Raw genomic sequence first — 15,041 nt, forward strand, 5'->3', positions numbered from 1 at the left:
GGAGGCATGTTCTGTGCTTTCTCGGAAGAATCACGCTCTGAAGAACGGGCAGGTGCTTATCTCCTATGACTTCTTCAACATGAAAAATTCGGCAACATCCACATTATCTGACAGCTCATCAAGTTGCTAATTCCAAATGGTTAAACAGAACACATCTGTGGTGCACAACCCAGTCTTTCAGTGTGAATTTGGTCTCAGATCCCATGACAAATTGCATATTTATTCAGATACGTCTTACAATTTTCATAGAATAATTTCCAGTGAATGCTCCCCTAGCATAGTGCTTAAAAGATGCTCCAGAATGAATGCTTTTATCTTATGTAATTGAACTTGTTTTTTTCCAGTATGTAGAATGTTAAGGCAGTTTCTGATGTCACATAAATTGGCAAACATGGAAATTGTACTAAATTATTTTCAACTTTCAAGTTTTTTGGTTATTATTAAATCTTTTTAAAAATGGTATTCAAATTCTGCTTCAGGAATCCCAAATAAAGATAACAGTTGAGCCCAAATCTCAGGTTTATTAGGCCAATTTTATTTAGCCTAAAATGACTGTGAAGTCTTTTGTCATATTTATGTGTAAAGGCAGTATTTTCTGATATTTCAATGAAATGTTTTTCTACATGTGTATGTGCTATTTAAATCACTGTTTGCTGAAATACTCTGTGAGGAAATAAGGCCTTAGCTCATGTTCTACAAATACATAAAATATAACTTAAAAATCAGAACCAATTTTGTTACATGTTGAATCACTATTAAATAAAATAGAATTTGAATCAATTTCCATTATGAACTTAAAGGCATTCTTTAAAATTGACAATAAATATGACACTGCTATTAAAATGAACTCTGAGACACTATTAATTGCAAGAGTCATGCTATGTCTATTAATACACCTGAAAATTTTAAGTGAACATAGGGGTAAATGTGCCCCTTTTACAATTAATTTCATAAGGCAGTCACCATTTCAACTTAACCACATTAGAATATCCTCGTGTTTCTTTGTTCCTTGATAAATCCTATAAAGTGGATTTGTTATAACTAAATCTGATACACTCTTAACAGGTAGCAGTTACATTTCCTCAGGGACCCACACTTGATAAGTGTCTAAGTAATTGTCAATTTATTGATATATACTTCTAGTCTGCTGTCAAAATTTCAGATATTTTTTCATATATGCATATCCTCTATAATTCTGTAATGATTTTTAACAAAATATTGGTATGTAAGAGTTTTAAAAATGAATAAAACAAAGGGTGTTCATAGTTGCTGAACTACTGGCTCTGAAGGTAATTTCTGGGCATCATCAAATAATCAGGGTTTCCCAGTAGAGCTGGTGTACTTTAGCTGGAGTCAGTAAGGATGTGTATTGTTTCACTGGCATTATTATTACAGTTTTAAATCATGACACTGATATTTTGCTGTATCAGGAAAACTCTCAAGGTATTTTGTGCCACTATTGATAATCTAGATGGAATAATTTCCCCTTGTAGGAGTGAAAATATGATCTGAAGACTTCACAATTTCTGACAAAAGTCTGGGCCAAATATCAAGGGCTCAATAAGAAATGACACTTATTCTTTTAAATAATTTCATACACACTATCTTCATTCACATCTCTGCATTGTCAGTAACTGGCTCATGGAAACAATCTAATATGTTTAAAAATCAATAAAGCATTTTAATGCTTTGTGATACCAAACTGTGTAAAAATAGAAATCTAAGGTTTAGATGAATGAAGCACTTTGACCAGCTAGTTGAGATTCAAGTCTAGGTCTTTTGCTACATTAAATTTATTGTTATTTTAAATTTTCATCCATATTACTCTTAGGCGGAAAAATAACTTGATTTATACAACCATTAATATAGTTCTAATATAGATCCTTTCAATATTTAATGGATAGAATAAAACATTTCTATAATATTAAGTTTATAAAGCACTTTATATATATTGTTCAGTTTCTCTGTTGAATTATTTTTTTTTCCAAGCAAAATCCCTTTAATGGTATAATTTGATTGCAGTAAAGGAAAAACCCAGACGTAACTCATTAAGTAGGATTTTATCACTCATTGTTTTCAAAGCTTCCATATTCAGGGAACTGTTGACACAGAGAACTTGCCGTGGTGGTTCTATTGCCACATAGAGTTCACTGTCAGAGTGGAATCTGCCTTGACCCCTTTTTCTCACACGTATACTTTGCTAAGTTTAAAAGCCCCTGAACACACAGTGTATAAGAAGAATGGCTATTCACAAATCTTGGAAATACTCTGGTATAATTCAGTTACCTTCCAGTGATTAAGAAGAACAAAGTAAGAATGACGAGGAGAGTGAATCCTCCCACGGCCGCGGTGGCTATCACGAGAATCTGCCCCTGTTCCGCTGCCATGTCAGAAGCTGAAACACAGGTACGATATTAGCATATCTCTGGGTGACGTTTCACTACCAAATTGTTTTACAACTTAGTCTATGCTTGGAAATATGGTAATGCATACCAAAAAATCCCACCACATTTGCCCTTTATTTGGCACACAAGATGCAAACCCCAAATGAGGCTGAAGACTGAGGTCATAACCTACCACATAACCCTTTCTTCTTTTTTGCAAAAATATCAAGAAAGCAGATGGATTCCTGGTACCCCTCATTTTAAGATTAAGTAGGTTTTGCAAAATTAAATCAGCAGACGCACTAAAGGATTTTGTTTATATAATTGCTAAGTTATTTACTTGAACACTTTTGCCAACTGTTGGGCTACACCCTGCAGGCCTGCAAACCTTGTAAATGCCCACCTGAGAGACAAAAGAAAGAGCCAGAAGACAGTGACAGAGACAGCGATGGTTTATTGGCTAGGGATTCTTACAAGTCTGTAAGTCCTGGAGCGACACCCCATCGTGGACAGCAGAGAGCAGACAGGACACAGTAGCAACCTTCACTATAGAGGCGGGGTGGTGCTACCATTTATAGGGGGAATTGACTTCAGGTTGGCTCATCAGTTACCAGGGAAACCAGCAGCTGGTACAGGTGGCAAGCATGTAGGCAATTACTGATTAAACCCTATAATTAAGAGGATTGTATAGTCATGTGAGTAGGGTGTAGGTGAAGCATGGGCTGGTCTAGCAGTGGGTGGACAGAGAGTAAGAGGAGAGCCATCTTGAGTGGCCTGACCATCCACCAACAGGCCAGGCTTTACAGACTGTTTTGATGTCTGTTTTCACAAAGTGAAAGGCTATTATTGCACAATTTAAGAACAAACTTCTTTATATTTCAAAGAACTTAATTCAAACATCAAAGTTATGAATTCCCACCTCTAGAGCACAAGGGTATACATAGTAGTTGCTTAGATGTTTGACTAGCAGTCATTAAAAAAATGACATTTAAAAGCTTCCTTTTTTCAGGAAAAGTATAGATTATGTATGATAACAGCATATTACTTCTCTCATTTACAAAACTGTATCAAAACTGCAAGGGCTGCATGTTTCACTAACCTTCCAGGAATCTTTCAAAATATCTTAGTTCAATTAATTCATTAGCACTTTTCCTTCTCTGTATTACTGAAGTTTTAATGAGATACAATTTTATTGGACGGCATATGGGCAATTGCTTAATAATAGAAGTAAGGAAACTGAAGCTCAGTGAAGTTAAAGAACTTGATCCAGCTCACACATGACTATCAGCAGAATTCAGGCTTTACATATTTGTTTCATTTCTCCTTCCTATGCCATAACTTGCAATAATAATTCAGTTAATTATCAATATTCTAAAACATTAAATCAATCAGTGCCTCCAATATCCCTTAACTTAAATAAAACTTGATTTTTATTTAGATTACTATAAAAAATGATTAATCAGTTGAAAGCAGCAAACTGAATCAAAGAAAGAATATAACTGAAAAGCAAACTGCTTAATTCTCTACCATAATAATTTAAATTTATTAAACCTGGGTACTTTCCGTAGAAGTAGATCCTTTTTCTGGGACTCAAGTACGGGGTAAACTATGTGCAAATCATAGCCAGAGTAATAACTTTCTCATAAAAATGACATATCTACTAGAGAATATCTAAACCTTAAATGCTATTGTTGAGTCAGTAAGAAACCAGTTAAGCATTTAGGAGGCTTTTTAAGAAATCTAAATGTAAATAAAAACAAAAGTCATTTATGTTCAGGTTTTAGTAAGAAATTTACTAAACCTTGGAATTAGACCTTAGACACTATGATTTTTTGTCTTTTTTTTTTTTTTTGCGGTACGCAGGCCTCTCACTGTTGAGGCCTCTCCCGTCGCGGAGCGCAGGCTCCAGACGCGCAGGCTCCAGACGCGCAGGCTCAGCGGCCATGGCTCACGGGCCCAGCCGCTCCGCGGCATGTGGGATCTTCCCGGATCGGGGCACGAACCCGTGTCCCCTGCATCGGCAGGCGGACTCTCACCCACTGCGCCACCAGGGAAGCCCGGTCACTATGATTTAATCAAGATATTTTCAGGCAATCTATTTCAGTGTTGAGTTGTAGCACACAATCTGTGTAGAGACAAGTTAAATAGTTGAATCTTATCCAATAAATAACGTACTGAAGGTATTTTATTAGGTCCTCACTGGATTTCCTAATCTTCAAAATAACACTGATACCATGGGAATTAATGTGTGCTTTAAAATGTCACATTTTCTCATTGAAAATTATTGAATAACAAATTGTAAGGAGTAGATGTTATAGAAAACATTAACTTTTTGAAGATAAAGGAGGTAGCATTTAAACAGAAAACATTATTTACTTACCAACTGGTGTATTTGTAAAATATATAGTTCAAGAGTTTTAAACCTAGAGCATGTATCTTCATGGAAGCCAGGTAGCAAGTGATTTATTGACACCATGTATTCAAAGTTCAGATGGTGGAGATGATTATGTAATTGGGTGCCTTTGGAAAATCAGATTACCTCATTATAGAAAATTGTGTTGTTTAATTTAAATAATTGCTCAGTAAAATGCCAGTACTACTAATATATCTTCTTTTTCACCCTTGTGATTACATATTTATGAACTTTGCTTCAATTAAAACTTTAATAGGATAACAGTATTAAGATGTGACACTTTGAAAAATATATATTTCTGCATAATTGTTTCTTAAACATCTGTATTAGGAATTCTAAACACTCCTCTGTGGAGAATATTATATATATATGTATATATATATATATATATATATATATATATATATTTGAAAATAAGTCATTTGAAAATAAGAGTATATAATGTGATGTACTATTATACTGATAGTAAAGTTCTCTGGATGATGGGGCTGGGTTGATTATGAAAACATTATGAATCTCATCATCATCATCAACAATAGCCATATGTACTCAATAGTAAACTATCCTCTAGCAGTATGCTTAGTGCTTCAAATTCATTATCAAATTTATCTGCACAACATCTTAATAGGTAGGTACTATTATTATTCCTAGTTTAAGTGGTTATATTACTTGCCTAAGGTCACACGACTTGTACACAAGAAAGCTGGCCACCCAACCCTGATTTATCAATCTCCAAGTCCATACTATTGCCACTATTTTGCACCACCATTTACACTAACAGAACAACTGGCTTGGGGCTCTTCTGTGTGTTCTAGAACCATCATAGCCTTGCTTGACCTTGGTTTTATGTCTGTAAAAATGAGAATGTTGAATTAAATATTCTTAACACAATCCTTCAGAGCAATTTTACTATGATATTGTGTTATTCACTAAGGCTGCAATCAAATACTGGGAAGAACAAGATTTGCCATATGGAAATAAGAGGAATTCATAGGACCTGTGCTTCAGCTCTTGGTCTGGATAGGGATAATTTCTGCCTTTCTATCGTATTAATGTAGCCAAACACAGGTCTCTGACTTTATCTCAGGATAAAGTCCAAAGCCCTTAACTTTGTTAACAAGGCTCTCTACAAATGGCTCTAGCATATATCTCCAGATTCATCTCTCATCATTCTCTAACCATGCTAAATTTCTGCCAGTTCCTTCAATGCGCTGGACTTTCATGGTCAATTCCTAATCAATCCTCCTACATGAACATCACATCATTTTCTGGTTGTTTAGATTTTGTTAGGTCCCTAGATATATGTTCCCATAGACCCTTGTACTACTTTTATCCATAAATTTCTATCATGTTTTATTGAAATTACCTTTTTTTGGTAATCTTTCTATTAGATTGCAAATTCTATTGCAGGGACTTTATTCACTATAGTATCTATAATATGTTGAATGAAGACACCCTTTCCTCTTCCCCCTCCCCCAAAAGGAATTTGTAGGTGTAACTGAGGACCTCAATCATCCTGGATCAACTGGGTGGGCCCAAATCCATGAAAAGGGTCCTTATAAGAGACAGGAGAAGAGAAAATAAAGAGGAGAAGGCCAGAGACAGAGACTAGAGTTATGCAGCCACAAGCTAAGGAATGCCTGGAGTCACCAGACAGTGGGAGAGGCAAGGAAGGCTTCTCTCCTAGAGCCTGAGGGGAGAGTATGCTTCTGCTTCTGGCTTCCATAACTGTGAGAGAACGAATTTGGTGTTTTAAGCCACTATGTGTGGTAATTTGTTATGGTAACCCTAGGAAACTAATACAGTATTTGACCTACAGAGTTTGATACATGGTAGTAGCTCAATAAATATTTGTTTGTGTGAATGGTTTGAATGATTGTGTGCATTGGATGATTCCTGTATAAAACAGGTCAGATTAACCTAGGGTAATCCATATTCTTGCCTTCCACTTGATATGTAGAGATTTACCTTGAAGGTAGTAACGTTATGTATATGAAGTAAGTCTATCCAACACTATTTTAATCAGAGGACTCTAATTATTCTGTATTATTGGAGATAATGCTTCCTGGAAGGCAGGGACTACTAGAAAGAACAGACTTCTACATTTGATCAGGTTGAGTAGATTAAGTTTATAAATGTGAATCCAAGGTTAAGAATTTATTAGTTTATTCAATAAATGTTTATTGAGCACCTATTACATGGCAGGCACTGAGACGGACTCTAGGGATACAGTGGTAAACAATAAAGACTGTCCTCCTGGGTTTACCATCCAGTGGGGAAGATAAACAATGAGCAAATAATTATGAGTCTACGAACTGTTACAAAAGAGAAACTGTAAGGTGCTCTGGAAGAGAATAAACAGCCTTTGACGGTGAGTCAGCAGAGTGGGAGTTTGGAAATATGATGTGTTGGAAGAAGGAGGAGGAGAGGAAGGAAAAGGAATAGGAGGAGGGAGACAGTGAGGAGTTGTTCCTTGTTTAGAGATCTCAAAGACTTGATTAATGTAAACAGATACTTCGACAAATAAACCATAAAATCATCTACCAAGTGGATTCCATAAAAATAAGTATAGCTACAAATTCCTCTGTTGTGAAAACTTGTCTATAGTACCACCTATTCATGTTTTCAATCCTGAGAAGAAGCTTGCTTATTTCTAATTAGTTTTGTAGGAGAAATGTGTATACAGAGCAAACCTGTCCTTCAGAGGTAACGCAATAAGAAACACAATAATCTATGGTAAGAAATAAAATTCAATTGTGACTAGGTGATTGGGAATGTTCCTTTGCTTAATGGAATGAGGTTGTAGTCTTAGAAAAAGATAAGTATATTAAAATGATATATTTCATTCTATGGTTTGGAAAGAAGCATACTTCCTTAAGAGGAAGAAATTACCCCAAAAGAGTTGCAAATTTGTTACTGAGCAAGGACTTAGTACCTACCCAATGCCTGGCATAAGTCAGGATGACATTATTAAGTGAGGTTTGCTTTAGATATTGCTATTTAAAGAGAAAAAAGTGAAGCTCTTTACTTGGAATCCAAATACTTAAAAAAAATGGATTTCATGTCTTAAGGAAAGTATGAGGGAAAAGCAATTTGGCTATTTTTAACCAAAGAACTTTCTTCTATGGAGGCATATGATTTTGTCTCTCTGTAATCAAGATTATTCTAGTTTATATTTACATTTCAAAGTAAAATCTGTTATTTGTATTCTGTGTCATTTTCTATGCAATAGCTTTTTAAAGTTAACTCTTTTCTGTTTTAACATCTTTTTAAAGTTACGGAAGACAACATTTACATGATTTTTTTGAATAAAGCATTTCTCAAAATGTTGCCCAGTGAAATAAATTTGTTTCATATTCACATGTTTTATTTATGACTCCCAATTTTAGATGAAATGTCAAAATTTCAAATATTATTATCTCAACACTTTACCAAATGATTTTTTTAAACACAGCAGAAATCTCAACAAAGTAATGTATGGAGAGCACCCATTAAATTAACCTTAAGGTTTGTTGACGATCGATTCAGGAAATCCTTAGCATTATTTTTTTCAGGAAAAAAATTCCCCTCTCAGGGTATATTTTGCAGTCAGGACTGGTTTAACCTTATGCAATGAGGCATATATATATAAAGACGTAGCAGTATACAATGGAGACTCATGAGTCTGTAAAATCTCACCACTGTATGGTCATGTAGACATAAGAGTGTGAGATAGCAATGAAAACCGAACAAATAGTTCTCCTAGATGAAGATAATCTTGTGATTTTGTAGATGGTGTTATTCTCTTGGCCACCTGGACTTGAAGCATGAGGTCATCTTTGATTTTACCTTTCCCTATAACTCCAGGTCCAAAGTCAAATTATTATTATGTCTTGTGTTATCTTGTTTTTATTACCACGGGTACTGCCTCTAAGGCTTCAGCCTCACGTGATTAAGCTACTTTTATAATTTTCTATTAGACTGCCTTTCCACAGTGTCTCTTCCTAATCCAACCCACATTATGTGGCCAGATAATTATACTTCAAAATAATACCTAAAAATACTCAGCAAATGAAATGATTTAAAAATTTAAAAAAACACAAAAAACAAAAAAACCTCAGACTTTCCTATTGCCTAGAGAGTAAAATCCTCCCATCGCAGTAAGTATACCATTCTTAGAGATGTCCAAGACTGAAACTTTGGACTCAGCCCTCACATAATGCAGGCAGATCCTCAATCCTGTCACTCCTATATTTTAAAGTATTTCTTAATTCATTCCCATTCCCTCCTATCCCCACAGCTATTTTCTTAGTTCAGATACTCATCTTATCACATGTATTTGAATTCAGCTAGATGGCAAGTTCAATTATATGGAATGCGGTGGAGCAGTGGCAAACAAGACAGACGTAAAGAGCCTCTGAAGAAACATCTGACAGATGTTCACATACTAATGAACGCAGAGTTTACTCATAAAGCAGCTTCAGTGCCTCACACTCTTACTTCAGACATGTTTATTGATTTCCAAGTTCACAAAGCAGATACCTGAAGAGAGGGAATTGAATGGAAGCGCACACTGCTAGGCTGACTGAAAGAACAACTGGGAAAACTGAAAATCTGACATAAAATTCCAAAATATATACTACTCTGGAGGCAGGAGTTGAGGATCAAATAGCCCTATAAAATTCAAGGAGCACCAAAGGACTCACTATGTTAGAACTCAATACATTAACACGATCATTCAAGGTCCATTAAAAAATGCTGAGATATGTTCAAGATATTTTATATAAAAGGACAGGAGTTTGTGGATGCATTATTAGAAAAATATCCAAAATATTTAAAAATTATAAAAATAATACTTTAAAGACCAAACCTCTGTCTGAAAACTTCAACTATCAAAAATGATTCAATTTCTGAAGATTTCCATTTTTTGGCCCATTTCAACTATGTCATAAGCTTCTTGAGGGCAGAAATAATATCATTCTCCTTTCTGTATCACATGGGATTAGCACAGTGCCTTACACAGTATAGGGATTAATCAATGCATATTTTCATGAAGAAGAGATAAAGAACACATTCTAGATGTAAGGATTAAACATCGCTGACTATAAAAAGTTTTCATGTATGATTTGTTTGGTAATATTAATGCTTAAAAATGTTCTAGTGACACAAAAAATTCCCCCACACTTTTGTATTTTGGCATTTAATATGTTCAAAGATAAATTAATAGAAAATAGTGTGAATAAACTTCTTTATTCAAATATCCCAGCCTAGGGTTTGAATGAAGTAGCTATTTAGAGGAAGAGGTATTGCCTGAGATTGTACTAAGATGTTCCTTTTATATTCATTCAACATTTGGCGCCATCTACCAAAAGGAAAAATATCCCTAAGACTGGTATACGAGAGAGAGGGAGAGAGAGATAGTGAGATAGATAGAGAGAGAGAAAATAGCAAGAAACTCTCTGATACACTCTAGGAAGCCAGTTACTGAATTCTCTTCTCAGCTGGATGGAAACAAACCTCATGAATCATTTCTGTTGAAGTAAAGACCCTTAGCTGGGATTACACTTTTTCAGAAAATTATTTCACATGCGTGCTTTCCTCCACTGCTCTGTCATTTCTCCAGAAACAATGCAATTCAGTACTTCAAACTGTGGCTACATTGGGACACAGAAGACTTCAAGATTCACTCTTCTTGATGACCTTAATTTACTTGTCAGATAAAAATGCCAAATGACACAGGGATAATTGGAAAATGTGAATGTGGTACAACCTGATGGAGAGGCAGAAGCAGAGGCAGGTAGTGCAGCAAGATGAAACACTTGTCTTTTTCTTTTTTTAAAGAGATTTTTGTCTGCATTAATAAATGGTCAACATGCCTTGCTACAGGTAGGCTTCATGTGACAAATATCAAAGAACAAAGAAAAGAGATTGAGGCATTTAAACACCTGGAACTACTGTTAACATTCTAAATGTCACGAGTTTAATTTGTAATTATCTATATTTCATATAGTTACTGGCAGTTGAGATAGATCTTTGATAACATTTTTTTTTTGCAATTGAAATACTCATGTTGCCAAAGTACATATTTCATCATTTTCTTTAAAGATCCAGTGTACAACAGAATTTCCTTACAAATTTCACAGATTCCCTGGAATACTGATCTGGAACCTATTATGTTCAATTTCAAACACTATTCAACAAGTATCCTAATAATAATAGTGGATATTTACATATTGGTAGGCATATATATGCACTTGAGGTTATAGCTTTTAATATAAAGGTTAGCGTGGTTTGAGGTTAAGTAGGTTTGTAATTAAATGTATAGAGATCACAAATTTCATAGGCTTATAAAATAAAGGATTTATTTAGGATCTGTTTTTCATAAAAATATTTAAAGAAAAAATCCTGATAAGAAACAGATTGATTACTTAGAAAAAGTTGTACAGATTTTCTTGAGGAAATCCTCTTCACTGACACATTATTCATTCAAAAACAACAAAATGTGGCACATATATACAATGGAATATTACTCAGCCATAAAAAGAAACGAAATTGAGCTATTTGTAATGAGGTGGATAGACCTAGAGTCTGTCATACAGAGTGAAGTAAGTCAGAAAGAGAAAGACAAATACCGTATGCTAACACATATATATGGAATCTAAGAAAAAAAAAACGGTCACGAAGAATCTAGGGGCAAGACAGGTATAAAGACACAGACCTACTAGAGAATGGACTTGAGGATATGGGGAGCGGGAAGGGTAAGCTGTGACAAAGCAAGAGAGAGGCATGGACATATATACACTACCAAACGTAAGGTAGATAGCTAGTGGGAAGCAGCCACATAGCACAGGGAGATCAGCTCAGTGCTTTGTGACTGCCTAGAGGGATGGAATAGGGAGGGTGGGAGGGAGGGAGATGCAAGAGGGAAGAGATATGGGAACACATGTATATGTATAACTGATTCACTTTGTTATAAAGCAGAAACTAACACACCATTGTAAAGCAATTATACTCCAATAAAGATGTAAAAAAAGTAAAAAAATAAAAATATACTTTAAATATTTAACAAAACATTTAAATAAACCTGAAACAACTATAATTTTTAAATTTTAATTAAATATATCAAGTATTAGTTTATACAAATAAAACTATTTACAATTCCAAAAAAAAAACCCCAACAAAAATATTAATCATTTAGAATGTGCTAAACACTATGATATAAGGATTGGGGAGACAAAGAAAACTAAAGCATATTTTCCTGTCTTCATAGTAGTTTCTCTTTAGCAAAGGGGTTACAGATGTAAGCCTTAATTGTAATATAATAAAATTATTGCTAAAATGGAGGTACATGTGAAGGTAATGAGGGAAGAGTAGGAGAGTAATAACCTTGATGGGAAGAAGTGAAGGAAGGTTTATAAAGGAGGTGATTCCTAAGCTAAACCTAGAATGATTAGAATAAATTTGCAAGTCACCAAGGTGATGAGTAGATATTGGGACATTCTAGTTTGAAGAAATGACCTCATATATATGGAGACACAAAATAGCTCACCATCTTGAGTTGCTGTTTCTGTGTACTTTGTGATGTCTGAGACACAGATCAAGAGGCTGAATAGGAGGTTGGAGAGAGAGAGAGGCAAGGGATGGATCATGACAATTTAAATTGACATCACGCTTATGTTTTTCTCAGGCTACCATTCATACTCAGGTTCAGAGGTAGAGTTGAAGGAGATGTGAGTTTCATCAGAATTGCCATTTTTACTGGAGATATAAACTCATGTATATATATGGGAAGGACTTGCCTGAAGATAAATCCAACAGAGAAGAAAGCAGAACTGAGACCAAGAAAGTATTGAGTATTGAGAACATAGTTGGAGAGCCTGGATTTGGCCTGAATCTCATGCTACTCCTTGACTTTGGTTACAGAAAGCAATAAAGTCCCACTTTTTATTAAGCCAGTTGGGGTTTTGTTACTTGAAACTGATAGTCCTATTTAATATAATGAACCAAAGGGGAAAGAATTTGGTTGTATTTTTCCACATGCATATCCTAATATGAGGGGACGGGAGGGTAAGTCGGTCTTTATATTTCCAAACTAGGTACTAATAATTTCTCATTGTTTATTATGTTGCTTGAGCTGGATGTTTTCTATCTCCATTTACTATTTTTTAAAAAAAGTTTACTGTTGAACACAGCCTCCTGAGTATGTTTGTCCCCACAATGAGATGGATAGGATAGGAAGGATAAGGTGAAATGGGATGGGGGGTGGTTACTGACCTTTGTTATACAAAGAATATCAAATGCTCTGCCTGAAGAGATTCCTTTTTTTTTTTCTTTAATAGACAGATTCAGGGGGAAATCAGTCCTGTCTAGCGTATATTTAGTGGATCTCATGCACTGATTTAATAAAAATTGCATGGATGTAAAAACAAACAAACCCAAAATAAAAACAAATGAACTGACATTTCTGGCAAGTTTAGCGTGACAGCATGTTAAAATCAGATTGTGGAAGAATCTGCCCAATTTAAACCCATCTAATTATAAACTCATTACTACCAAATCTGGAGCTAAACAAATTCCTGTGGAAGACCTTTACTTAATTTTCTCAGTTAATGATAAAGCAGATTTGAGGCTACAGTTGTCCCTTATATGGCTTCAGTCGAAGTATTTGTGAAAGCACAGAAACCAGCAATGTTGGGGTGGGAGTGTAATTTCTCTGTTTTATGGACCCAAGCACGGTGTCCCAAGTAATTTAGATCCCAGACATCTAACAGGGACCTGTTACCCCTTAAGCCAGAACTCATTTGATCATCCCCTGAAAGCAAATAAGTTGTAGGGCAAGTTTTTGGATCATTGTTTGAAACTGTTTGAAGCCTGTTCTGAATAACACCAAACTATTTACCTCAACCTTTAACCAATCACTATAATTGGTTCTGGAAAGGTTCAAGGAGAATCAACCCTATTTTAAAAAGGGCCAACCTATAGTCCTACAAAACTATGGCTCGATTCAATTTTCTCAGAGTCCCTCAATTATTTATGTTAATTGCTTTCCCTTAAACGATGAGTGAGGTCTCCAAGTTAAATATTTTGTATTAGAAGCAAGAGGGTTTTGGGCACAGTATTACTCTACTATTTACTGTTATTATTTTCAAGAAAATAAGGCTGTTTGCTTTGCATATATATCTTCCACTAAATTTTTAATTCATTGCCTAGAGGATCAAGTTAACTTAAAACTGAGGCTTAGTATTATGATTCCAAAAAAATGAGAGTAAACGCCACTCTAAAAGAATGGTGAACTAACGGGGAAAATTTTCCTGACATACCCATTCACAATTTCATGTAATATAAACAGGCATTGTGTTTTATCTATTCACCTTTTAAACCAATATCTTCACAATCTGATAGCGATTGTAGACAAACTGCATATGTGCCATCTTGGTAGACAGAAAGATAAACCTCTTCCTATATGTTGATGATATGGGTTTCATTTTCAACAACTAGAATTGATTTCTGGATACAAACAATTCAGCCATTCTACTGCTTCAGAAAGAATTGTATAATCATCAACTTTATCAAACCTAAAATCATTTTCTTTGGCAGACAAAAGGCAGTTGATCAAAACTCTACAAACTAGACAACCTATTCCATTTTGTACAACATACTTCTTCCATGGCTTATCCTGGAAAGCATGCTGCAGAACTGTGCAGCTGAATATATAACTTTTTCCATGGGAGCAGTCCTCCTTGGGCTTCTTTTGATGACTTGGAACACTTGCTTTGAAAAATTTCCAGGCCAGAATAATCTTTTTTTCCCACAGTATCCTGTGGTGTGGAACTCCAGGCTTTCGATTGAGAGTACGTTTAATTGTGGGAGCAGATCCAAATCTGCTTCCAAAGGACAATCTTTGCTTTGCCTGCAGCCCGTTTCAGTGCAAATGTGGGGAGATTTTATTTTTGCATGAGCAAGAATATTGGTTGGGCATCTTGGCTTTAATAGCAGAAAGATTTCTGCATCTTCTTCATCTTATTTTTAAAGCACTTGCACCATCCCTCAATACAAAAATAGAGAATTCACATTCTAAGCACTCATTAAAGACTAACCTTAAAATTCTTAGTAAGCATCTCTTAGGATATCTGTTCAGCCCTGTCTCTGAAAACTGCCTCTACCCCAGGGTAGGGCTTTGGAAGACTGTTCTCTCTGTCTCTGGCTCCCAGACAGGAATTGGATTAGGGATGGAGATCTGACTCAAACTGGGCCACTCACAGTCT

At 35.2% G+C, this 15,041-nt stretch overlaps 1 protein-coding gene across 3 annotated transcripts in view; it reads right to left on the minus strand.

Moving 5' to 3' along the window:
• The window catches only part of EPHA6 (EPH receptor A6), a gene marked incomplete at its 3' end in the record, with an annotated part of 858,431 nt that overhangs the window by 275,872 nt on the left and 567,518 nt on the right, over nt 1-15,041 (minus strand). For all 3 annotated transcript variants that reach the window (XM_079923297.1, XM_079923296.1, XM_079923295.1), the window contains one exon: nt 2,287-2,395. In XM_079923297.1, coding sequence (XP_079779423.1) covers nt 2,287-2,395 — 109 coding nt within the window. The remainder of the gene's footprint in view (nt 1-2,286; nt 2,396-15,041) is intronic.

The sequence above is a fragment of the Stenella coeruleoalba genome (assembly GCF_951394435.1).
Source record: "Stenella coeruleoalba genome assembly, chromosome: 5".
In the NCBI taxonomy this organism is placed as follows: domain Eukaryota; kingdom Metazoa; phylum Chordata; class Mammalia; order Artiodactyla; family Delphinidae; genus Stenella; species Stenella coeruleoalba.